Source organism: Etheostoma spectabile, chromosome 21 (assembly GCF_008692095.1).
Source record: "Etheostoma spectabile isolate EspeVRDwgs_2016 chromosome 21, UIUC_Espe_1.0, whole genome shotgun sequence".
Classification (NCBI taxonomy): Eukaryota; Metazoa; Chordata; class Actinopteri; order Perciformes; family Percidae; genus Etheostoma; species Etheostoma spectabile.
This window is the reverse complement of record NC_045753.1, coordinates 5527458-5554447: the sequence shown is the minus strand read 5'-3', so window position 1 is coordinate 5554447 and position 26990 is coordinate 5527458. Positions and strand designations below refer to the sequence as shown.

General features: G+C 38.7%; 1 protein-coding gene across 2 annotated transcripts; it reads right to left on the bottom strand.

Moving 5' to 3' along the window:
* Positions 1–5613: 5613 nt before the first annotated feature.
* lrrc45 (leucine rich repeat containing 45) lies at positions 5614–26916 on the bottom strand. 2 transcript variants are annotated; one of them, XM_032502867.1, is made up of 18 exons: positions 26812–26916; positions 25009–25316; positions 23876–23937; positions 23712–23782; positions 22076–22254; positions 20076–20204; positions 18441–18553; positions 17014–17072; positions 16681–16758; positions 15398–15533; positions 14007–14084; positions 13796–13907; positions 13555–13625; positions 12132–12224; positions 9442–9534; positions 8518–8691; positions 6993–7140; positions 5614–6580 (listed from the first exon to the last, which is right to left on the bottom strand). In XM_032502867.1, exons 2-18 carry the CDS (start codon positions 25235–25237, stop codon positions 6381–6383), a joined length of 2025 nt encoding a protein of 674 aa, XP_032358758.1. In that variant the 5' UTR covers positions 25238–25316; positions 26812–26916; the 3' UTR covers positions 5614–6380. The 2 variants fall into 2 exon arrangements, with proteins under 2 accessions (XP_032358758.1, XP_032358759.1); XM_032502868.1 differs by lacking the exon at positions 16681–16758.
* Between the last annotated feature and the right edge of the window lie 74 nt (positions 26917–26990).

Here is a 26990-nt window from a genome sequence, read left to right as displayed (position 1 = left end):
GCATTTCTTTTGCATTTCAAGATGGACGTTGAGGACATAGAGATATGCGAATATGTCCAAGAGTGGAGACAGGAGCCTCCAGCATTTTTCAGTTGGATAAATGTACATAGATATGAAGGAAGTATGAATTACAGTGGCTTGAATAAGTTTACACACCCCTGCCAAAGTTGATTAAAAGAGGATTAAAAAAAAATCTGTTGGATCTTAATGCCATATTTCAATTCCAAAGGCCATAGGAACTTTATGAGGATGCATAGTGTCCTGATCCATGAAATAACTGGGTGTGTATACTTATGCCCCCTGTATTTTAAAGAAGAACATTTCTTTATTTATGATGCATTATTCATTCACAAAGAAATCTGGTTTCCTTAAAAGGTTGGATTTTCATTTTGTTTTTTAAATGAAGGCATTAAGATCAATTTTCAAAAGATGTTTTTTTTTTTATTCCTCTTTTTAATCAACTTTAGCATGGGGTGTTAACTTATTCTAGCCACTGTAAATAAGACAAGGCCTGTGATTAAGATTCCTGATTGACAAAGCTGGCCAACCAGCTCACAGGGAGCAATGGTGACTCAGAGCCTGATATTTGAAATGAACTTTAATGCTCCATGGTGTAAGGAGTGAAGCCATTAATATGATGCCTACGTACTGTATGTTAAAACATCTCCATAGTCTCCTGAGCTACTTCCATAAAGATCAAAGTACGGAGTGTGATCAGTAGCTGGAGAGATACCACTTCACCTCCTGGGCACTGCCAGTTGCCCTTGAGCATGACACCAACATCTCTACATTTGTGCATGAATCGGTCCTGAGCATGTGTATTTCAGGCCTGTGTGTAGTGATTACTAACAGAGTGTAAATTGTAATTTCCCCACTGGGGATCAATAAACAATATAAGTTATAAAACTAGAAAATTCCGCAGAAATTTTAACAGTGTGCCTACACCTTGGTGCACATAATAGTAATAAAACTTAACTTAACTTAGTGTTAACATACATAAAACCTATTTAAGACCTTTCTGTTTACCAGAAACAGCTATGAAGTAGCTAGCGCTAAACCAACCAGAGTCCATTTAAAAAAAAGTACTTTTAGCGTGTATACACCAAACATATTTTCACATGTAAATCGGTAAATTATGTGTTTATTTCAACCAACACTAGAGTTGCCATGGTTGGAAAAGTCTACAGAAGACCAACAACGTCTTTTCATAGTTTTATTTGGTTTCTGTTGAGTCTGAATGAAGTGTGTTTTTCAATGCTAAAATGACTTTTTATTTACATGGAGTCTGGTGGGTTTAGCGATGCGAGCCGTAGCAAAATATACTACAAATACAATACCCCAGTTTTGCTAACATTTTAAATACATACAGCATTGTTTTGATGGTGAAGTGTTGAGTGACAACCCTTCAGAGATAGACTATTTTAGAATATATTTAAGACCTTTCTGTTTCCCAAGAACAGCTACGACCAGCGCTAAACCAACCAGATTCCATTTACAAAACAGTACTTTAAGCGTGTATACACGCAACATATTTTCACATGTAAATCGGTAAAGTATGTGTTCATTTCAACCAACACTAGAGTTGCCATGGTTGGAAAAGTCTACAGAAGACCAAAAACGTCTTTTCATATATTTATTTGGTTTCTGTTGAGTCTGAATGAAGTGTATTTTTCGATGCTAAATTGACTATTTATTTACATGGAGTCTGGTGGGTTTAGCGATGCGAGCCGTAGCAAAATATAAAAAAAGTAAAATACCCCAGTTTTGCTAAAATTTGAAATACATACAGTATTGTTTTAATGGTGAAGTGTTAAGGGTCTTACCCTTCAGATATAGAGAACATATTTAATAGCCTACTCACAGTAAGTCAAAATGATGACTTTTCAAGATAAAATTATGATGAAGAGTCGAGATGTACTTACTATTTCATAATCTGACTGAGTATCTCATAATTTCTACATTTTTACTTAGCCTACTCACTTAACATGTCTTAATAACTTTCACTTCAGTTCAGTTTTATTCATAATCATAACAAGTTATCTCAAGACACTTTACAAATAGAGTAGACCACACTCTATATTTTATAAAGACCCAACAATTCTAGTAATTCCCCAAACTTTGACTTACCATTTTTATTGTTATCATTTTAGGGGCTATCTATCACTGCACTACTGTACAGCTGTAATGGAACTACATTCCTATACTATATCCCCATTCCTTTACTATATTCTATTTTATCCATTTTATTTTCCACTTTATTGTGTTTTTAATTTGTTTCTGCTTTTCAATTGCCTACCACAATTGGACTACCAAAACAACACTCTTGATTAATAATGCTCCAATAAAAAAAGCAATGTCAGACAGAATGATGCTGAAGGTTCCTCCATACCGACTTTAATTGGCTTTAAATGTATGTGATCTCTCATGACAGATAAGGACCTGGCTGTAATTCTAAGACCCAGTGACCTCATACATCCCCACCCCACCAACACGGATAACATTAAAGTATTGTGTGCTTGTGAGGTGTATAAATAAATAATAAATATCAAAACATCCACACATTTATTTTATAAATCACCACATTTAACTGATCAAAAACAGCAAACTGGTAAAAACACGCCTGAAAAAAACAAAATATCAAAATATAAAACAGCAATTTGTATTATAAAAAAATGCAGCCAGAGTTTATTTGCACTTTTTTCCTGAAATATTTTGTAAAAACTGCAGACTTAATTTCGTATCTGGGCTGCACAGGAGCAGCTGTCCGGTATGACAGAGACAATATTAAGACATATTTGAATTAAATCTCATTTTGTATGTAAACACCAATAATGGTGGGGACGAAGAGGGACAGAAGTAACAAAGGGGACAAAAGTACGACAAGACTTTATGTTAATGTCTATATGGTCTTAGTGACTTAGCATTACTTCCTAGAGTTGGGGGGACTAGTGAAAGACAGAATTTACTGTAAAAAAAAATGGACAAAAAACAGTGCAGCAGAGACCTTGAGTCCCATTTTAAGGTCAAGCCCCCAAAAAAAAACCCCCGGGACCTACACTTCCCCCCAATTAAATTAAAAATTAAATTTAAATTTCAATGTTTTATAGTACAATTAAAACCAAAAATTTATCTAAAGGGGTTTTTACAGATAGACAAAACCCCTTTTTACAAGGCCCAAAACCAGTTCATTTTCTACAGGCAAAAAAACAGTGGGGACAGGGCGGGAAAAACTTCCTTTTAGGCGGGAAACCTCGGTCAGCCCCAGGTTTTTTGGGGAGGCGGGGGCTGAGGGGCCGGTTTGGGGGTTTTAGAATGAGAGTGGCAATAACAAAAAATAAAAAAAATTGGGTAGTTTGAAAGCAGTTTTTTTTGGTATTATGGCATACAGGGACGCTGTCCCGGATTAAAAGGGGCACAGAAGGATAGCGGGAAAGTAGCGGGGACGTAGCAAAAGTTAGCGGAATAGCAGGGCCCCAAAAGTGTAGCAGTGAACATGGATCCCCGAACGTGTGCAAAAACCCATGGCAATAGGGCTACCATGTTTTCGGAGCCTTTTGAAAAAAAGGGAACTTTGCGGGAAAAAAAAAGGAACAAAAGGACCCCCGGGGAAAGACCCCCCAAAAAATTGGGTTTTAGTAACAAGCATTTTTTGGGAAATGGATGAAACAAAAATAAAAAGAGGGAAAAGTAGAGGAGAGAGGGCCAGTGTATAAAAAATAACCCCCCAGCGGGTCTAAAATAACAACAAAACCAAGAGAGACGGGGGAAAAGAGAGTCCCCCCCGGCCGGGCCAAAAACTCCCCCAAAACCGGATGGGGGCGTTGGCCAAGCCCCCTTTTGGGTTTTTTTTATTCTTGATTATATGTTAGATAAATCTGAAAACTATGTGACTAGCTACTACTCCCTAACAATATTCGATTCTATGCCCTAACTAGTGTATCAAAATAAGTCCCCAGCTGTCTAAAACTATACAACAAAACCAAGAGAGACGAGGTAAAGAGAGCTCCAGCCCGGCCGGGCCAGAACTCTCCCCAACCGGATCGGGCTGTATGCCAAGTCTCCCTTTAGTTATATTATATGATAGATAAATCTGAAAACAATGTGACTAACTACTACTCCCTAACAATATTCGATTCTATGCCCTAACTATAAGCTTTATCAAAAAGGAAAGTCTTAAGCCTACTCTTAAATGTGGAGACGGTGTCTGCCTCCCGGACCCAAACTGGAACCTGGTTCCACAGGAGAGGAGCTTGATAGCTGAACGCTCTGGCTCCTGTTCTATTTTTAGAGACTCTAGGAACCACCAGTAACCCTGCATTCTGGGAGCGTAGTTCTCTCCCAGGGTTGTAAGGTACTATAAGCTCTTTAAGATAAGATGGAGCCTGACCATGAAGAGCTTTGTAGGTGAGAAGAAGGATTTTAAATTCTATTCTAAATTTTACAGGAAGCCAATGCAGAGAAGCTAAAACAGGAGAAACGTGATCTCTTTTCCTGGTTCCTGTCAGAACACGTGCCGCAGCATTCTGGATCAGCTGTAGAGTCTTTATGGATTTTTTCGAGCAGCCTGATAGTAAAGAATTGCAGTAATCCAACCTAGAAGTAACAAATGCATGGACTAGTTTTTCTGCATCATTTTTAGACAGGATATTCCTGATTTTTGCAATATTACGTAGGTGAAAAAAGGCGATCCTTGAAATTTGCTTTAAATGGGAATTAAAGGACATGTCCTGATCAAAGATGACTCCAAGATTCTTCACTGTGGTGCTGGAGGCCAGGGTGATGCCATCCAGAGTAACTATATCTTTGGATAGTGCGTCACGAAGGTGCTTGGGTCCGAGAGCAATAACTTCAGTTTTATCGGAGTTTAACATTAGAAAATTACAGGTCATCCAGGTTTAATATCTTGAAGGCACGTTTGAAGTTTAGCTAACTGATTAGTTTCATCCGGCTTGATTGAAAGATATAATTGAGTATCATCTGCATAACAATGAAAGTTTATGGAGTGTTTCCTAATAATACTGCCTAAAGGAAGCATATATAAAGTGAACAGGATTGGACCGAGCACAGATCCTTGTGGGACTCCATGACTAACGTTGGGTGCACAGAGGATTCATCGTTAACATTAAAAAACTGAGATCGATCTGATAATAAGACTTAAACCAGCTTAGAGCAGTCCCTTTAATGCCAATTAAATGTTCCAATCTCTGTAATAAGATATAATGGTCAATGGTATCAAATGCAGCGCTAAGATCTAATAACACAAGTACAGAGATAAGTCCTTTGTCTGAAGCAATTAGGAGGTCATTAGTAATTTTCACAAGTGCTGTCTCTGTGCTATTGTACAATGCAACATGATATTGTATATCTATTCTTTAAAGTGTGTTCAGATTGAATGTTATTTAAAAAGCAGTGCAATAGAGTTGTGAAGTGGGAGTAGCCCACTTTCAATGACCTTCTTAATGGGAATAAAGAAACACAGGAGTCTGATAATGTAACAATGCTATAGGTTATGTTATGGCCCTTAATTTGATTTGTTTCAATGTTATGATTGATAATAATAAACTACTATATATCAAATCATCCACACAAATAAAAATAAAAATAAATAAAATAAAAATGAGACATTTATTTTAGAAATTACAACATTTAAGTGATCAAAAATACGCCTGAAAAAAAAAAGACAAGTTTCCATTACATATCTGAAACAAAATATAAAACAATTTGTATTATAAAAAAAAATGCATCCAGAGTTTATTAGCACCTTCTTTTAGACTGGATTAGAAAAAGAATGAGTGCAACCCGATGGGTTGGACAAACGTCTAAGGACATGTTAATCATTATGTCAGGGCTGTGGTCATAGTAGATTTAATGTCCTTTTAACAGGAGTTGAGTCTCAAATCGAATATTTCCTTAGGATAAGACAGACTATAATAAAAATACAAAGCACTCTGTGCACTTGTAAACATTTTGAGATGCCTAGCACGGTAAAATGAAGTACCCTGATACTGTCTTTACCCCCTTTTATTATATTTGATGTTTGTTTTGAAGGTAGCAACAGATGAAAGGTCAGAGCATAATTTGTCTCCTCAAGAGCATTAATGTGCTAAAGTCATCTTAAGATGTATTAAAAATATATCTTATATGTAATACATGTCATGGATGTTGGGCCAGTCAGACTTTTTAAAGCCTCCATTTCTTGACTGGATATGCACATTGTGTTAGGTATGATTACAGCTCACAGGAAAACACAGATTTCCCTATGTTTTCCAAATGTTTCAAGTTCAGACAATCATGATTTTGCTTTTATTCTTCAGACCGTGCCGACTTGTGCAGGAACTGTAAGCTCAGAGCTTAACGCTGAGAGGGTCGAGGTCTGTGGGTCATTTTTTGGGACTGCTGTAGTGTCCCAGAGGCGAGCCCTGAACATAGGTGAGGATGGCGCTCTGCAGGTAGCTGGCCCTGTTGGCTTCGTCTTCCCTCATCCTCTGGATCTCCGCCTCTTTCAGCCGCAGCTTCTCCAGCATGGAAGCCATCTCACTCTCTTTGTCGAGAAGCACCTCCCTGTGGTTACCGCTTAGTACTGCAGGGCAACAAGCCACGGGGAGAAAGGTATGAAAGACAGCGCTACAATAAATGTTAATTTTTAAATATGATGCTTTTGAAATCCACAATATCTGACCTGGTTACAGGACTCAAACAGATTACTGGTTGACCTGGGTTGTTACACATGTGAAACCTTTTGCTGTATATTTTTTGGAACTTGATGCTTATGGTATCAATGCATTTCCCCTTTAGTAGCTGTGTGTTTTTAGTATACGAGTCCAGGTTAGCTTAGCCGTGTAACACCCATTCTACACATCCGAGCAGTTCTTCATGCAGACTGGATTGTTATTGAAATAGGAAACTAATTCACCTGTTAAAGTGTACTCTCTTTTGCAAAAGGAAAATAAAGACTTGTGTCCAGTGATAAGAGGAAAAACAATGGGGTGCACCTTTAATCTCTCTCTCCAGAGCACAGATCTTCTCTTTAAGCCCCCCCTGTGTCGTTCTTTCTGCCTGTAAATGTCCAATCTGCTCCTGCAGTTCCACCTTCACCCGGCTTACTTCAGCCACCTTCTCCTGGTCCTTAGAGGACAGTTCCTGCAACAACACACCACCAGTTAAACACCCACATCAGTTCACCGACAACAAAAAACAACACAATTCAAGACAGGATAGAAGTGAGATGTCTCACTCTGTAGCTAAAACAGAGACCTAAACACACAGGGTGAAAACAGGATCTAGCAATGTGCAGTACAACAAAAATATGGTGTTTTTTGAAAAGGAAACCATGTAAACCTATTCTGGTACAACCTCAAAATACAATTATGAACCTGAAAATGAGCAGAATATGGACGCTTTAAAGCTCTGTAAAGTCGGGAACTCTCTGTAGGTTCATCACCACACAAGACACCTTTTCTTTTTTTTGTCATTTGTTTTCACAGTTTCATTTGATAACAATAATAAGAATTTATACTTTATTAATCCCCCAAGGGAAATTACAATGTTTTTACCCTGTTGTTATTATTATACACATTACACGTGATACATTATTATAAAAATATTGATTATAGCTGCTTAATCTTCTAAAATATTTTATCTATACAACGGGTTGCGTAGGGTAATGTAAATGTAACGTAATATCGGCCAATTTTTTTTTTAACTCTTAAAACATCCCATATGTTTGGGTCTATAATGGACATTTGAACCATGACACAGGGTCAATGGAGCTATAGTGTAACCAGTAGTCTCTCATCGCAAGATCCTCCTCCACAGCGCTGCGGAGGAGGGTCTGGCTACTCCACAGAGCATTCTGGGATGGGAGAATAATGTGCTCTGGTTTATTGGTATTTCTTTAAACCAATCCCAATCATCTTGGGCGAGGCTCAGCGTTGGGTGCAGTAACGGCGGATCTGCAAAACAGCCTCAAGAAGGAACTTGTTTTGGTGGAACTTTTACGTTCAGAAGTAGTTTTAGTTGTGCAACAGAAAACTCCGATTGGACAGATATAGCGTTTTTCAACTGCATGGTATCTACTCAACTTGCCTCAACGCTACTTGACTTTTTTGGTTTTCCATTATGAAAAAAAGTCCCCGGTACCTGCTAACAGGTACTTTTTGTAGTACCACCTCAGTCGAGGTTCCAAGCGAGCTGAGGCAATACCAAAAGGTGACGTGAAAACCTGCAGACTGCTGACTGATAGGAGAGAATTGTCTCAAATCACTGCGTCACCATTGCTAGCGACAGACGAAGGCGGGGGGGTGTCCTGAACAAACCCGCAGTGTTTACCGGTAAATAGCTTATACAGCGAGTTTTGAACGGCAACACAAAGAAAGTGGCTAGTGAGGGACATCAGGCGCAAAAAAGGGACATCCGGCGGAAACTGTGGCGGCACCGGAGCAATCCCCTCAATGACACGTCTTCTGTTTAACCAGGACACGACACAGCCACACTGAGAAGACAGGAGGACATCCTGACCTGCTGGAGCTCCTCCGTCCTGCGCCGCATTGCGCTTATCTCGCTGCCCTGCTGGCTGTTCTTGGCCTGCAGCTCAGAGATGGTCTGTTTCTGCTGAGAGCAGTGGAGCTGGACCTCCTGTAGGTTGGAGCGCACCGAGCGGAGCTTGTCCCCCAGGCACGACACGTGCTCCTGCTGCTCAGAGGAAATAAAGCAGGAAGTCAGAACAATGGAGAAACCGAGCAACAACTGACTTCAAAAACAACGCTGTAACGGAATGTCTCAAATACCTATAAATTCATTTTAAAAAGTCATACTTATCTTTTGCCTCTCCTTCTTTTATAAAAACCACACTTTGTCTAACTGTTATCTAGTCTAAACCAGGACTTTCAAGTTCATGTGCTAGTGTACAGTATAATACTGTATATTGTTCAGTTAACCCCAATAAAATTCAACAATGGATTTAAAGGGATTTGATAAATTGCATTTGATGAAATGTAACGGAACTAGGCCTGTCGCAATAGTCAATATGCCAATTAATCACACGATAAACAAAAAAAAAAAAAAAGCTTGTTTGTTTTCCTTCTCTCTACTAAAGACACGGGACGACCACTCTCGGTTCCTTAGCGTAATGAGGAGTGAGCCCTTTTGTCAGTTGCATATGTCTTGTGCCATGTGGCAGCCATGTGCCACATATTTAAAATGTCTTCCAGTTCAAGTGTTAAATATTCTCTAGAGATAATAGTTTATTGATCTTTGAAAAGGCGTACCTTCAGTATTATGCCATTATCATTGTATTAGATGAAAATGGTCTCAGAACGACAATATTATTGTTTATCGCAATAATTTCCGGGACAATTTATCGTCCGGCAAAATTGAATTAAATGGCAGCCCATCCCTATTGAGGCTTAGATCGTAGCTCATGATGCGGATTTTTAAACTCACCTCCTCCAGACGCACTTGAGCTCGCACTCTTCCCAGTTCCTCCTCTGCCTGGGCCCTCTCTGTCACACACGCTGCTTTAGCTTTACTCAGCTCCTACAACACATGGACATTATTACATGGCTGTACATTCAGAGCACAGGTAGACTAGAGAGTCCAGCTGTGCTTCCTACACAATGTGCTGGACGGGTCCCTGAAGATCCAAACCACAGTGAGGAATAGTAATTAATTTCCGTAGGAAAAGGATCCCAAAATACAAGGCTACTGTGTTGGAGGACAGTAGGTTGGAAGATGTTTATCTTACCCTGTCCACCAACTGTACCTGTCCACCTACACAATATTCATAACATTCTGTCCCAGCTTTTCCTGAAAAGTGGGGGAATCCCCAGCGTGGAAAGAGAAGCCACCTTGTGGATTTGAATAACCAAACTGTCTGGAAAATTACAGTTAGGTAAGAAATAACTTCCCCTTTCAAAAAATACAGGCCCCACTCAGTCGTTGGCAATAAACTTCAGCTACCTTTAATGATTTTATGTAATGAAAAAATTCACGGTGATAGAGTGGTGACTGTGGTAAGCTCGTTTGGATATGCTAGATGTGTCTTACTGAAAAGCAGTGGATTCCTTAACCCAATCGGACATTCCTGGCTGAATAAAGAATAAGTAAAAAAATAATGTCTTTCTTTAACTTCCGGAACATTTTCTTTATTATCAACAATCTCCAACTGTATCAGAAACAACATCAGTCACATAGCGCTGGGGGGTTTGACCAAAACATTGTCAAAGTATTGTTTAAGATTAGGTTGGTCACGTTTTTGTTTTTGCTTGACTGGGCCTTACTATAGATTTATAGTGACCCATACTGTCAGGAGAACAATGTAAAGAATAATTAAAAAATGCAGTTAGTTGTGGGTAATTAATTTTTGTGTTAAAAGTTTTAACTAGAGCCCAACCGATATATTGGCGGGCAAATATTATCGGCCGACATTAGGCATTTTCCAATCTGTACCTGCATTTATAATGGCCGATAAATGAATGAAAAAAAATGTATTTATCTATTTTATCAGAATCATTTAAATGATTCGGCAACACTGAGGTTTTGTTCAAAGGACTTTAAGTTTCATATCTTAACTTTGTATTTTTATACATTTTATTGATCAGAACGTTAATATGTTTTGATGTTCCTCTGTTTTGTTTTGACGATAAAACAAGTTTATTTTTAAACCACATGCAATTATATTATTTTATTGAGGACTCATAATAACTAATGTGAGGGAAATGTGTTTATGTTTTGTTATGCATTTCTGGATTTTGTTTTTAAATATATATCGGCCGATATATTGAAATTTCGGATTTTTTAATCACCAAATATTTGTATCGCCTTAAAAATCCTTTATCGGTCGGGCTCTAGTCATAACCATAAGTAAGAAGGGTATGCAGTTAATCTTGATCCACTCTCCGTACACTACACTCACAGCCTGCCCTACGCAGAAAACAATCTTACATTTGTTTCTGCCTGTTAAAGAGTTACAGCAGCTATGCACTGTTATGGCGGTATTTTTAAAATTCATATCATATAGAAAATTCAAAATTGTATACCAGTGCGTCTGATACAGCGCCCTGCCATACAATCCCAGTTCTTTGATGTCTCCATGCGGTATCTTCGTAGCCACTGTAGTCCCGATTACATTTTTGAGGAAACAAACAGCAGCTACTGTGGCTATGTGCATAGTCTCCGCTGCTACATAACCGCTTAATGTCGAATATCTGGCTTTTGGCTAATAAAGATAAAATGGCTGAGGCTGGGTACCGAATTCAATACTTTATAGGCACTGACAAATTGCCTTTAAAGCAGGGATCTTCAACAGGGGGTCCGGGACCCCTAGGGGGTCCTCAGAGTCAATGAAAGGGGACCTCCAAATTATTGTTAATCTTTTAAAGTTTTTTCAAAAAATAAAAAGTCTTAACATGAGTCCAACAAAATATTTGAAAATACAACTCCCCACTGCTGATAGGTTTACTGGCATATAAGCAAGGTAGTCACTCAGTTACAGTTGATCCTGAGGATTTACTGTTCCCCATGTATGTCAAACACTAAAACATGATTTATAAAAGCATGCCTATATTTATTAGGCTATTTTAATGGCTTAGTTTTCTATGCAAAAAAGGTATGTGTAAAGGCTCTAGGCTAACCTCAATGTTATTGTAAGCCCAGTTTAATGTGCAGCTTCATTTAATAAAATATACAGTATTTCTAGTATGCTCTAAAGTATTGCGTATCAACAAATGCCTTGTCATTTAATACCCAAATTCAATACCTAAGGAGTAAATCTCATCAGACTCAGTGAGCCAATAAGTGCAGCTTGCTTCTCCCAAGATAATAGTGTTTGTGATTGGCTGTCTAACGTTACACGTCATAGAGACATGCAGAAAAAGCTCTACATTACGCTAAAAACATATGAAAACCTTTGCGCCGTAATGTTGTCATTTCTTCTGTCATTTTATAAAACTGGTAAAGTACAAAGTATCAATATTGAACTAACGTTATTGGTATCGGTATCGAACATTTTTGACGACACCCTGCCCTAAAAATATCAGAACCATAACAATACCTTATCTGTTATTAGCAGTTACTTTGTTGACTAAATGTATGCATTACTTGTGTTTTTATCTTTTAAACACGGACACTCTGACCTCTTCCAGTTGTATCCGCTGTCCCTCCAGCTTGAAGATGCGTTCCTGCAGAGCCCTCTCGCTCTCCTCTAGATGTCGATTCAAATGCTCCACCTGTGAAGAAATTTAAACTTCTAGTAATTCATCTTTTTCTATCTAGTCAACGTACACACACACAAACACAAAAGATCCTTTACTTGAATAAAAGTACTAATACCACACTGTAAAAGATACTCTTTTACAAGTCAAAGTCCTGCATTGAAAATGTTACTTGAGTAAAAGTATGTAAGTATCATCAGGACCATGGATTTAAAGTATTAAAAGTAATGCAAAAAAATCCTCACATTTTAGAAACTGGAAACAATCCAAAACAGTTTTTTCAATCAACTTAGTGTTTAATCGGCTAAGTGGACTTGTAGGCCTTTATGTTGTTGGGTGGTTTGATTTTAATGAATGTGCTTTGAGTGCAAAAAATCTCAATTTATTAAGTAACTATAACTAAAGCTGTCAGATGATTGTAGTGGAGTAAAAAGTATAATATTTCTCTCTGAAATGTAGTTTTGAGGCGGTGTGAGAGTCCGGTACAGGAAGAGGAAACATTGAATTCTGCAGTCTAGTTGTGCTACATTGGAGGATTAAAGAACACAATAGGACATAATGGGCCTTATCCAATCAAAGTCCATTGTTTGTTGTAATTCACTGCAAGATGCACTTCAATCTTAATTTAGTACTTAACAGAATGTATGCTATTCTCCAGGTCTAAATACATAGATTACAATAATAAACATACTGTCTCTCCACTCTGACTGGGTTTTAATATTGATAGGGTCAAATATATTGGCATCTCGCTTGAGGAGAAAATGAAAATGCTTTCCTCGCACTAATTTACACTAATTTATATATTTATATATAGTTATTTCCCCCCAGAATTTTTGTACCAAAAATTCACCTCAATATTTTCGGTTTCTATGGTACCGCTAATACCGCAACTACATCATATTTGTTTCCAGCAAAACAGATGGAAAGCAGAAAATGCAGAAAATCCATGTTATGTCCTTCTTTACAAGTGAAATAAATGGCAGTCAGACTGACTGACATGTGATGTGCATTCTGCTTAGAAAACAATTAGTTTTCAGAAATGTCTTGTGATATATTTTCCTGTGTATTATTCAACTTCTGTTTTTTGTTAAAGAAGAGAAATCGCAATATTCAATACTACCAATACTAGAATTGCAATGAATGGAAATCATAATACAAATTTAATCTACACCCATATATCGTGAAAGAATTGAATTCGGACAAAAGCATATCCTCTCAGCCCTAGTACTTGAGTTAATGTCCTGTGTGTGTGCAATGTAATATGTGTGTGTGTGTGTGTGTGTGTGTGTATAAATATACATATATATATATATATATATGTATACAAGAAAAAACCTGAGAGCACCTCTTTCTGGCGGAGACTGTCCATGTCCTGCAGGGCTTGCTTGGACCTTCGCTTCTCTATTTCCAGACGGTCTGAGAGAGGGTGACATACATGACATGAATGCTGGCTTTTATGTGAAATAATCTTATGTAACTGTAAATAGGAACATGTGTGTGAGTGAGTGAGTGAGTGAGTGAGTGAGTGAGTGAGTGAGTGTACAATATGTGTGTGTGTGTGTGTGTTCTATGAGTGTGTGTATGACCTTCTGCCTGTGTGAGCTGCAGCTTGAGCTCTGCCGTGCTATTGGTCAGCTCCTGCTTCAGCTCAAAGATCTGCTGCTGCTGAGACTTACACCGCCGCTCCTTCTCCTCAACCTAAGATACACAAGACAAATAGGATCACATCTAATAATGCAACTTTAGTCCGTGTGTGTGTGTGTGTGTGTGTGTGTTCTGAACAGAGATTGCTCTTACTTTATTCATGAGTTGGGCGTTGGTTTCTGTCAGGTTTTGGATCTCTCTGAGTAGTTTGCCCTCTCTGTGAGCACTGTCCTACAAGACAGAAACACATGAGGTACTTTCATTAGTGAGAGCAATATCCCAATAAGCATAAATGATTCTGCATTTGTGAACCTGAACGTTTGTGTCATTGTTTAGCAGAACTGATTGTTCAGATTACCGACACCAGTCATTGTAGTTTTTTGGAACACTGAACTTTGACTTGTTCTTTTTCGGTCAGCGAGGATTCAACAGGATTTTTCCAAGGCAAGGCCAGTATGCTGTTAACCCAGGTTGGCCTGTTTGTTGTTGTTGGAGTTAGTGGAGCCTGGGCTGTCTACAGAGACCGCGTTTGTTCAGGGGACTGGCAGCTAGCAGATTGTGAGGAGTTGTTTTCTGTATGTGACAAAAATTCAAACCTGAAAAACGCTGGACATTGCTTAGAGTACCTTTAAGCTGAAGGATTTACTGTGCTTTCCACATGTATGTTTTAACGTTAAAACATGATGTATAAATAATATACTATACTATACTATAATAATATACTATATATAATAATAATTTGAGTGTAAATTGTAATATCACCTTCTGGGACTAATAAAGGATACATCATTATTATTGTTATTATAATTATAATTTATTTTCATTCATTTGGCCCAGTTTAATATGCAACTCAATTGTATACTGTACATGTGGTAAAGTTCCCTTGGAATTAAAATAACCCCCCACATCATCACATACCCTTCACCATACATAGAGGGGGAACTTTCCATGAGATCATCTCTCAATGAAATAACACCACACCAATCTCCATGTATGGTGAAGGGTATGTGATAATGGAGGGTTAGTTTAATTCCAAAGGCCAAGGGGACTTTATCAGGATGCATAGTATCCTGAGCCATGAAATAACTGGCTTATAAAAATAAAAATGTGCCTGTCTCTATGGGAATTTAACATAGGGGGGTGTATACTTATGCCCCCTGTATTTTAAGGAAGATAATTTATTTATTTACAATACATTATTCATTCACAAAGAAAATTGGTATCCTTAAAAGATTGGATTTTCCAAGTGGAAAATTCCTCTTTTTAATCAACTTTAGCATGGGAGTGTAAACTTATTCTGGCCACTGTAGGTGCAAAAGCACCATGCGAAGTCATGTGTTCCCCAAAGATATACTCATGCATTTCATGAAACTAAGTAATTTAGCATTAAAAAAATGTAAATAATTACTACCTGACTTAAGAAATCTAAGTCGACATAGCCCAAAATGACGACAATCGACTACTAGGAGCGGGTAGCCTTACGAATCACATTTGATGTCAAATGACATGTTTTTGCAGTGTTGTCTCTCCTCATCTGTCCGTACCTCTTGCTCCTTCTTCCTCTCTCTGCTCTGTCGTTCCCTCTGTTCTTCTTTTTCAGCCTTCACTCGTGTCAGCAGCTCTGCCATGTTGTGGTTTTTCTGCTCCGAGAGGGCGAGGGCAGCCTCTGTCATCTGAAGTCTGCACAAAAAAAATCACACCCTGTAATCAGAGTTACTGCATGTGCCTCTGAAGGCAATGCAAGGCAATGCAGCTTTATTTATACTTACATTTCAATTTTATTTCAATATGGCAATTCAAATTGCTTTACGTATAACATTTAAGAGCAGGTAGAAATATAGTATACGAAATGAACAGTCTTGATCTAAAAGAACAGAGTTGCAGCAAACCTGCAGTTTTCTTATCTGAAAGCAGTGTTTGGTGTTTTAAGCCCCCAGCGTTGTCTTCCAGGCAGCACTGCCTGGTTGGCACTCAGATTAGGCAAAGGTTACAATTAAGGTAAGGGTTAAGGTTAGGGTTAAGTGCCTTGAAGTCAATGGTCGCAGCGCTGCCTGGAAGTTGACGTTGGGGGCCGAAAACAACATTGAGCGCAGAAAGTATACATGTCCCAGATGACCTGGCACACTTTGTGTAGAAAGTGTGTTTTGACACAAGGTTCTGGGTCTTTCAGTCTCCAGAACTATTTCGAAGGAACTACTGTAGAAGGTTTCTTTAGAAGTCCAAAGTTGTGTGTAGGCTTCCACCCCAGTCTAAAGACCTTTACTGTTGGTACCAATGTTTTACTGAAATAAAGAAGCGTTGACTTCATAGGCTGTGTACCTGTGTTCTTACATGATCCTAGTCACATGACAGTGATGTCATCAAAAGATCTTGAATAAATATGTTTTTGACTGAAAGAGAATAATATTGTTCATCGCAATTAATTGTTCAGCAAAATTTGGAACTGTTACAGTTACTGAAAATTCAAAGTCATTCACAGCACCGCAGTGCTTACTCTCTTGCTTGCTTGTCCGAAACACACGTCTGCAGCCGGCAGTTCAGTGTTAGCGTTGGATGGCGCAACATTTGTCTTTTTTTTTTTTTTTTAATTGGGAAGCCAACAGCAAAGTCTTCCTTTACTTTTAATGTTATCGAACAAAGAGAACTGTTCTCCCCTCATCCTAAAATACATCGATACTGTGTCATTCTTACTGGAGTCCTTCATACAACTTTGTGCTTGACTGACAAATAAGTAACTTAATTATGTAACAAACAACACCTAGGCACAGACGTAATTATACCTTTATTCAATAGTGAATAACTGAATAAAGGAAAATGAAATGCTTACTTCGCAGTGAGGGAGTTGACAGCCGACTTCCTTTCATTCAGAGCTTCCTGGAGTTGGCCTATCTGAATGGAGGTAGACCTAATCAAACAGAAAAACGGGTAAAGAGGCCATTGCCATGAGGTTATGGATACAAACTGTGATTATTTGAGGAAGATGCAAAGTAAATGTTGCACATATTACCAATATTATTATGACAACTGTTGCCTGAATGAGTTCCACATCTCCCTGGGTTTATTTCCTTTCCAGTGCAAATATAAACACTTAACGACTGATATGGAGATTTGCATCTTTGTTATAAAACTATGGTTATGGGTAATGACACCCTTCACTCACCCGTTGGAGCGTCCCATCTTCTCCCTCTGCCTATCTATGGTATTCATCAGGCTAAGGTACTAAAAGAGAGGAGGAACAACCACAGTTACCAACACAGACTGTATCCGAAATCTGTCAAACTTAATGATAATACTTAGAATTAGGGCTGGGCAATATGGAGCAAATCAAATATCACAATATTTTTGACCAAATACCTCGATACAATATTGTAGTGTTGACTATTGGTGCTTTCCCAAAATATTTACACAATGAGATAAATAACCATAAGTAATGTGGATATAATGAGTGGGTAAAGGCAAAAAATAGAACAGTTACAACAGTACATCAGTTTACTGTAATGCTTTAAAACGTATTACAATATGACAATATCAAAAAATCTAAGACGATATCTAGTCTCCTATCACGATATTGATATAATATCAAAATATTCCCCAGAGTCCTTATGGTCTCTCACTTTGCCGATTTGGTCGTTAGGTGGTTTGTTTATTGGCAGCTGCTGCCGTGGTCCTGCTTGACGCTCTGCACTGCTACAACTATTATTTCTATTTATTGTTCTATTATCTGTATTGTTACTATAAGTGCCACTGCACCATGACAACTGCTAAAATTACTGTGAATTTCTGTACATTTGTACATCATGCTGGGCTTTGGAAAACACTGATTGTCATTTGTCACCATTTTTCGACATGTTATTGACCAAATAATCAATTATATAAAAACAAATTATCAATTATATAAATAAAAATAATAGTTAGTTGCAGCCCTAATCCATTTTTTAGATAAAGATATATGCATCTGGATCAAAGAGGTTGACTGGAAACCTCCGCATCTATCGACATGGCTATGAGTGAGAAAAAGTGTATTTATGATTTTTAATAGTCTTCGCGCAGCCTTTCTTCACCAGCGTCCTTGTTCTGTACCAGAATTATTCAAGGGCATGGATTTTGTTCAAATATATACGCAGTATACCCACTAAGAAAGCTCCAGGATTTCCATATAACCACTTAAAAATGCCCAATGACCCACAACAACATACTTTCCATTATAAATATATATATATAATATATATATATATAATATATATATATATATATATATATATATATATAATATATATATATATGATAAGTGTCATCTGTGTTTCTCTTCTTGACATAGGCTAAATACATTTATTTCCACTGTAAATTGGTGCATAAAAGTGAATCGGAATACAGGGAATGAAGTTGTTGATGCTTCAAACTTCCCTGGGGGAGGATACCCTGACCCCCCACTATGATGTGCCCCTCTAACCCCAAAGTCAGATTCTGACCACTATACAGTACAGTATAGCCACTACAATACATTAGACTACACCACTGCCTGCATACCCCTTGTAATCTACACCTTTGGACTAATTTTATTCTTTGGTGTAAGGGGGTGAGGGTTACCTGCCGGCTCTTCTCCTCCTTTAATGTCTGAATCTCCTTGCTGAGGACCTGGGTCCTGCTGCGGCTCTCTCTCAGGGTGGACTGTCTGTCGGTGTTGTGCCCTGTGATCTGCTCTGAAAGGGTTAGAGGGGCTAATAAGTGAAGAGAAAGCAAAATGAAGTCTATTGGATATTTTAAACTTTTTTAGCAAATAAAAAACTGAAAAGTGGTGCTTGCAAAATTCTTTGGCCCCCTTGCGTTAATACTTTGTAGAGCCACCTTTTGCTGCGATTACAGCTGCAAGTCGCTTGGGGTATGTCTCTATCAGTTTTGCACATCGAGAGACTGAAGTTCTTGCCCATTCTTCCTTGCAAAACAGCTCGAGCTCAGTGAGGTTGGATGAAGAGCGTTTGTTTAAGTTTAAAATATCCAATAGATTTCGTTCCACTTCACAATTGTGTCCCACTTGTTGGTGATTCTTCACAAAAAATAAAATTTTTATATCTTTATGTTTGAAGCCTGAAATGTGTCAAAAGGTTGAAAAGTTCAAGGGGGCCGAATACTTTCGCAAGGCACTGTACTTATCTTTTGGCTTCATTTTCTGCAGTAAAGGTTAGGTGATAACATTATCTTTTCATTATTCTAGTTTGGTATAGCTTAAGATGTTTGCCAGGGTTTCCCCCAAGTCTAAAATACCCCGGTGAATGTACACAGCTAACAATTCTTCATTTGTGAAAGTATAAAAACAAAAAGAGGGTTTTTGTTCTTGTATTAATTTGCTTATGTTTAAAAATGTATGACAGGATGTGAATATGCAGAGTTGTATGGTGCAGGCTTGAAACAATATACTGTAGTGTTTCCAGTAATAAGTGGCTGTTTAGTTTAGCTGTTTAATTTTAATTCAATGCTGTGTTCAGCACAAACGGATCTCCATCCATCTCAGTTCTGAAAACCTGGACCGACAAAAAACAATGCTATCTGAATGGAGAGATACCTCTAGGGGGAAGTGAGAAAATAGGCTTTTTTTTTCTTTTGTAATTTTAATGAACCGTGCTTTTAAGAAGGTAGACAGGACGCAGCTGCATGGTAAACTTATTACAAGCAATGAGTGTAGAAAAAACCTAGGGTAATTTGTACCGACATGCGTGCTTAACCATGTACTTACCTTACTGTTAAAGAGTAAGATCCTTTTTTTAAACATAAAAACATCCACGAAATTGCGTTCGTTAAACCCACCAGACTTCATGTAGATAAACAATATTTTTAGCATCCTAAAAAAAAACCCACTTCATTCAAAGTCGACAGAAACAAAATGCAACTATGAAAAGCCGTTTTGGGTCAGTCTTTCCACTTTTCCAACCATCACAACTCTAGTTTTGGTTGAAATAAACACATAGTTTACCTATTTACCTGTGAAAATATGTTAGCTCTATACACGCTAAAAGTATTGTTTTTTTAAATGGAGTCTGGTGGGATTAGCTCTAGTTAAACAGAAAGGTCTTAAAGAGGTTTTAAGGGTCTATCTCTGTAGGGATCTTTTCAATAATGTCACACAAGACACTTAGAATGATAATGTGAGCTTTTCAGCAGCCAAATAAAGCACTTTTAGTGGACCGCACACACACGCACATGTACACGCACACACACACACCTTACCAAGTGCTCTGAGTGTGTCACTGGGTATGTTGTTTCCTGCCATCTCCAGCTGCACTATGCTATGGTTCTTCTGCAGAGCCTCCAACAGAGTCCTGCCACCCAGCAGACCAATGTTGTTCCACCTCAGATCTGTAAGTACAGTCAGTGAGAACAGCCAAAGTGGACCATTAGTCAGTCAAGAATACCAGAATACAGCAAGAACCTGTTCTTTAGCCCTCCAACTCCTGTATTAGATTGATCATTCTGCATGTTTGTCAACCACAAAAAATCAGTACAGACTACCTCTATTTAATTAAACTACTGTTTTGTATAAAAGAACCTTTTTAGGACCTCAAATACACGTAATTTATGATCAGTTTAATTGCATGCAGAAACAATCTGTGATTATGGTTGGTGTAGTCTAACTCAACGGATGTTTATTGCTGGGATGAAGCTGTCATTCAGCGTTCTTCCAGTGTTGATATGTTGATGGCGGCCCACCACGGAAAAATTTCTGCCACCATGTTATAGAGCAGATGCACAACAGGGTTTCCGCTATGTACGCTGCACACCGTTGCTCCTCAGCTGTTCATGAAAAGTCATAAAGTCGTAATTACACAACTCTGCAAATCCGTCTGCTCTACTGAACTCAAGCGAACGGTCATTAGCTCTCTCTCCCGAGCAACTGGAACAGTGACAGGACGTCATCTCGTGAAGTCATGGCAACCAAGTAAACAACAGGTGGAGTACTACCTAGAGGGTTAGCCTCTCCTCTCTAAGCGTAGCTGTTGTGGAGCCATTTTGATGCTAATAAGCCATCACCTTCCGTTAGCATTCCATTTACTGCCATTCATTTTGGCGTCACTTTGACAGTGAATAACTTTACATCTAAAGTGTTAAAAGACTCTATTTTTCTGTTGTTTATTTGTAAAGAAACGCGACAATGTATAAAAGGCTCCATTACCTTATACCTCATGTTATGACTCCATAGCTCCAAAGCAACTTACTTTAGCTGTTTAGGTTTAATAACTAACGTTAACTAGCATGTTAGTTAGCAGTAATTAGCCTGTGCCTTTGTTATCTCCTAACATATACCCAGGCTCTCCTTCTCTGCTGATTGGGAATGATTGAGATTTCTCTTGCACAGCTAATAGAAGACTTACAACTTTCAGACAGGTTGCTCACGTCACATCTAAGTCTTCCAGCTCAGTTGGAGGCTGCGCAGTAACGCTGAGCTGTCTCCGTCCTGAGCAACGGGATCTGTTGGTCCATTCAACTTTCTATGAGTACTATTCTCTACTAGTTCTACTAGTACTACTACTACTGTCACTCAATCTAATGCAAAGTGTCAAACATCAACAAAAGAAAAAATTCATGCGTTGGATGTCCCTCCTCTTTTGCTATCTCAACTTTCTATTTTGCAAGGGTACTTTTACTACATCCTGGGCTTAGCGCTGCCCAGGACGGTTGCAGCCAGACCATACTCCACCGCGGTCTGGCAATGCGATTACCCATTTTCAGGAAATTGCTCAGCCCTAATAACAAGCACAGCAAACTGAAATATTTCACAGTAAGATATGTGGGATCTCCCAGTACAGAGCATGTCCCACCTCAAAAAACAAAGAAAAAACCTTGTAGCAAGGACTTTGTCACTTAATTTTCAACCGATTCTTATACACTTTGGCGGCAATTACATTGCTACGTTTTGGTTTTTAAGCAGAGTTTTGAGCCAAAAGCTAACTCTGTGCACTACAGTGTTTTTAGTTTCAGGAACTAATCTTTGTTTAAACTAACACGCTCAAACTAAAATATCTCATGAACCTTCTTGTAAACTGAGCATGCACTAGCCCGGGTAAACATGAGGCAGCATGTATACTCTGCCCGTTGCTGGTAGTTGCCATAGTAACAATAGTAGCTTAGTCACAGAGAACGACACGTCATGACCCAATCAGGAGGCGAAATATCGGCGTCAGTGTTGCTGTAGCGGTAAAGGGGTCATATTTGTTTTTATTGCATCTCACCTAGCACCTGCACAGTGGTGTTGCGTTTAAGAGCCAGAGCGAGCTCAGACGCTCCGTGGTGGTTGATCTGATTGTTGCGCAGGTCCAGCTGTGTCAGCACACTGTTGGACGCCAAGCCATCACAAAAGAGTGAGAAGGCTTCGTCCCACACTCCCAAAGCGTTCCACTCCAACACCAGCCTGCAAAAATCATTCACAGGATGTAAAGATTATGTGTTAATGGGGACATCAGTCTCTGTTGCAGCAGTGATGGGTTATGTTGGTTTTTACGTTCATGTCCTGATCAAAAATTCTTTCTAAGAAGATAAATACCTAAGTTATTAGCGCTAGCAGTCAAATTTAGGGTGTTGTCACCTGAAACAGATGATTTAACGTCACCGGTCATTCTACACACAGTTTAGCAACAAAACCAAACACTGAGGGAAGATTACTATGTTTTTGATGTTGGTTTTGAGCGGTATGCATCCCCACTAACCTGTAAAGGGTTTAGAACAGTAATGTTAATACAGCGTGTCAGAGGAATACACACAGCGTCTCCTGCAGCGGGGAGTCAGAGGCAGAGGGTTCGTCACTGCAGCGTTCGCTAGCATTAGCTTCTAGTCTCATCTGGGGTCTGTTCAGCCTCAGAGGGGGAGGGGGGGAAGAGCGGCCGACCGTTCGCCTGAGATCAGTAGAGCAGACCGCTCTGCAGAGTTTTTCTGACATTTCATAAACAGCTGATGGAGCGGTGCGTGTGCATGTGTGACGCTGTTGTTGCGAGATGTTAAACAAGTTGCGCCCGAGTGCTTTTGACTGGCATAAAATCAGCATATGTCATAAAATCAGCATATGTCATAAAATCAGCATATGTCAGTCTGACCTGCCGGTCACGTGAAAACCGGTCAATTCCGGTCACAGGCCGGTCAAGCGGTGCATCTCTAATAATAATCTGAGCTTTTCGGAAGCAAAATAAAGCACTTTTAGTGGATCAAACTGACGATGCACATTTGCCCCATAGGGTTACATTGCAGTCCGATCTGTGGCTGCCGGTTTCAGAATTAACGCATATTATTGGACCAATTTCAAAGATTGTTGTTACTATCAGTCACTTACACACAAAAACATAGACATATAGGGTCAAGGTTGAAAAAAAGCTAGTTACCCTTTAAGCGAAATTCAGAATTCATCAAAACAAACGAAACACTTACTTTATTTGTTCATATTATTTGATCAGGATAGGTCTTGACTTTGGCTTGGATTTTTAACAAAGTAATCCTAACTCACGGTACCCTTCTTAGCTCATTCTTGAGCTTTTGACCACATCTCAGGCTTGTCATCAGTGAATGGAGTTGGCTCAGTTGTCATGGAGGTTCCAATCGTAGGTCATGTTATTATGACAATTGTGAAAACTAAACCTGCTGATGAAGACCATGAGACGCAGATGACAGCACTGGAAACGCCTAGTACGTGGATTTTTGTTTGAATTCATATTATTTATTTGATATTTTATGAAACAAAAATTGTGTTGCACACTAAAATGACCCCATAAAGCTGCATCAGGTGCAATTACGACAGTTGTTTCACGCTTTAAAAATAATGTACATGTCTGGTGTTCAGCAACAGACACTAGATTCTTACATGAAGAGAATTGTTCTCACCTATGCAGAGTCTTGTTACGTGCCAACAGCTTTCCCAACACCTCAGCCCCTGTCGATCTCAGGTTATTTCCCTGTAAACAATATTTTGCATCAACAGACTATTCAATACACTTAAAATCCATTAGGGTCTGAGAGTGTAGACAGTCTAATTTGGCAGGTGTTACCTTCAGATCCAGGACTTTTACAGTTGTGTTGCCAAACAGTCCAGTCAGAAGTACTTTGGCACCTGAGAGTCACACACAAGCATAAAAGCAGACACTTTCATAGAGTACATGATTTTAACTTTTTAGTCATGAAATCCCATGGGCAGACAAACCAACAATGATTATTCCTGTGTGCCATAGAGCTCCATTGTTGTCCAAAAACTATTAAAAACACATCAATGAGCCACACTTTTGCACTGGTGATATGTTCCAATTTGAATTAATACGCCACTGAAAATAGTCCCAGACATTTGCACAATTTCCTCCTGTTTGAGCAGTGTTTGAAAACTACAGTGGCCAGCTGTTTTAGACTTAAAAAAAAAATGAAACTATATATTTGTAATTTTCTTTATAAGATCCAATGAGTTTGAAGCTGTGAGCAACAGACAGGGTAGGGAAATCAGATGAAAGACAGACTAACACATTGTTGGTTTTGGTCTTGGAATTGGATTTAATAATAGTTTTAAAAAAACTTGTTCTTGTTTTGTTTTTTTTAAAGTCAGTCTAATTTAAATGCATTGGATGAGTTACTCCGGCAGGTTTCAGTGAATGGTCGCAAGCAGCAGTAATAACAACTGCATTGCAAAGACTTGTTAAAAGCAACCCAGACTATCTGTGCATACCACAGCATCAGTGACAGTTATCCATTTGGAAATACAAATTTATTTACAAGCATGTGTTTGGATTTATATGCATGCTAACTGACTCTTGCTCTTATAGAAAGCAACTTAAATGTTAATTTAACTTAACTGTTTTTATATAGCGCTTTTATAGTCTTAACGTCCGACTACTCAAAGTGCTTTTATATTCTACAGGAACCCTTCACCAACATTCGTACAATGTGGCCGAGGCTGCTGTACAAGGTGCCACCTGCTCATCAGATTCACACACACATTTACACTCCGATGCACAGCATCGGGGGCAACTCGGGGTTCAGTGTCTTGCCCAAGAACACTTCGACATGGGACTGCAGGGCCAAGGATCGAACCACCAACGTTCCGATTGGCAGACACTGAGCCACAGCCTCAACTTACAATTTAATAAACCAAATCCCATACAGGCTGTGTCAATCTCAAGACTTACACAATACACACCTTCCTCGCTGAGCATGCAGTCACTGAGCACCACCTCTGTAAAGCTAGTTTCATTTTGGAAGGCCGTGGCCAGCACAGAGCAGGTATCTACAGACAGGCTGTGTCCACTCAGGTCCAGTCTGGAGCTCTGAGCAGCCCTGCTCTCCTGGAGCTGAGCCACAACACTCTCCTGAGGCTCCACACCGCCCTCCTTACACAGACGCAGGTACGCCTGCCTGAAATCCTCCATTGTGTGTCACCTGTCTCTCCTTATCATCTGAGATGAACAATGTTGTCTTCCTTCTTTCTGCTAAGACTTGTCCTGTTGACTGGAGAAGAAAAGACTCAATTTGCAGATTAGTGATAAAATGATTAGACAATTATTGGATAAGTAGAAAATGCAATTTAATCATTGATTATTCCTCTAAGTCAGTCCCTAGTATCTTCTTAGTTGTGAGGATTTGGTGTTTTTGGACTGTTGGTTGGACAAAAAACAGACTTTTAATGACATCTCCGTGGGCTTTAGTTATTCATGATGGCCATTTCTCACAATTTTATAACAATTTGTATACCGAACGTTCAATAGATGAATCCAAAAAACAATCATCAGATGATTCAAAATTTTAATATATGTGCTGGTTTTGCTATTAAATGTCTTTGAGTACCATGTAAAGCGCAGTATAAATAAAATGTATAAATATTATTATTAATAGTAATAATGAGAAAATATTTGCTAGCTGTAGACCTATTGATAACAGTGTTTTCTAATGAAAATTAATTTTACAGGAAACAGAAACTACCATTCTAATAGATCCATCTGTCCTGCATCAAGTACATCTCTTCTAGCCTCCTGTTTTAATCATGTGCAGAGATCTACTAGGAACTCATTACCATCAAGTGGAAGTCAGCAGAAGGACAAAAGTTAAAAAGCAGTTATCAGATGCCTTTGTGGGGCCAAAAAGCCTAACAGTCTTGTGTAGCAGAGTCAGTGTTTCCTGAAATACATGGATGCTTAATCAGTTAACAACTCGTGTTGTCTTCCTGTCGACCTGCAACTTTGTGTTTTTCTGGGTCGAAATTTCAACATTTTGATGTTGTTGTTTTTCTACATTTCTCTCAACGTTTTTTCCCAAATTATTTTGTCACTATTATTATGTTTTTGTAGATTCTTTCAGCGTTTTAAAAAAAAAAAAATGTATTTGTTGATTTTTCCCGGCGTTTTTTAAGCTTTTTCCAACATTTGTCACTATTTTCAAAGCTCTTTTGGTCATAGTTTTTGATATATCATTTATTTTTAAACGGGTCAAATTTGACCCCGAGGACAGTGTCCCGAGCCCCTGTGATGGACAGTAACTACTAGTTTAGTGATGCCAGCCCACAAGTACAGATTCCAACAACTGGAATTGACCTGGGCAAGTACTGCGCTGTAACAAGCGCCATCTAAAGAGGAGCAGTTTAGGATCAGAAAATTCGAACTTTAAGAACTGATGCCTGTTATGTTAGCTAATTAGCTAGCTAGCTAGCTAGTTGGCAAAAGCCCTACATGTAATAACATAAACGCTGCTTGGTGGACTCCTATGCTTGCCGAATCAAAATATGGATTCTATTAATTAAGAAAATGTATTGCGTTTTATTTTACAAGACATTCATATTGGTAATAAGTGAGAAACATTTTTTTTGCCGATTTTTGAATAGGAGTGTCGCGTAAATATCGTGTAAAGGTTCGTTCAAGGCTATCAAATGGTCGTCCAACGTGTAAATTACATAAGTATTTGGGTTTTCCTAGGAATATGCAAACTGTATCTTGATACAAAAAACACAAACCTCAGCGAATGACTTCACAATCCAAATTCTAGCAGTTATTGTTGTTATAGCCAGCTGACAGGCAAAGGAAGCCAACCGACAAAGTAACTAGGAAGTGTATTTCGGCGCAAAGCATCTTGGTTAGCATAGTTTTTTTCAAGCATAGACCCTCTAACAATTAAAACGGCACTTCATCAACC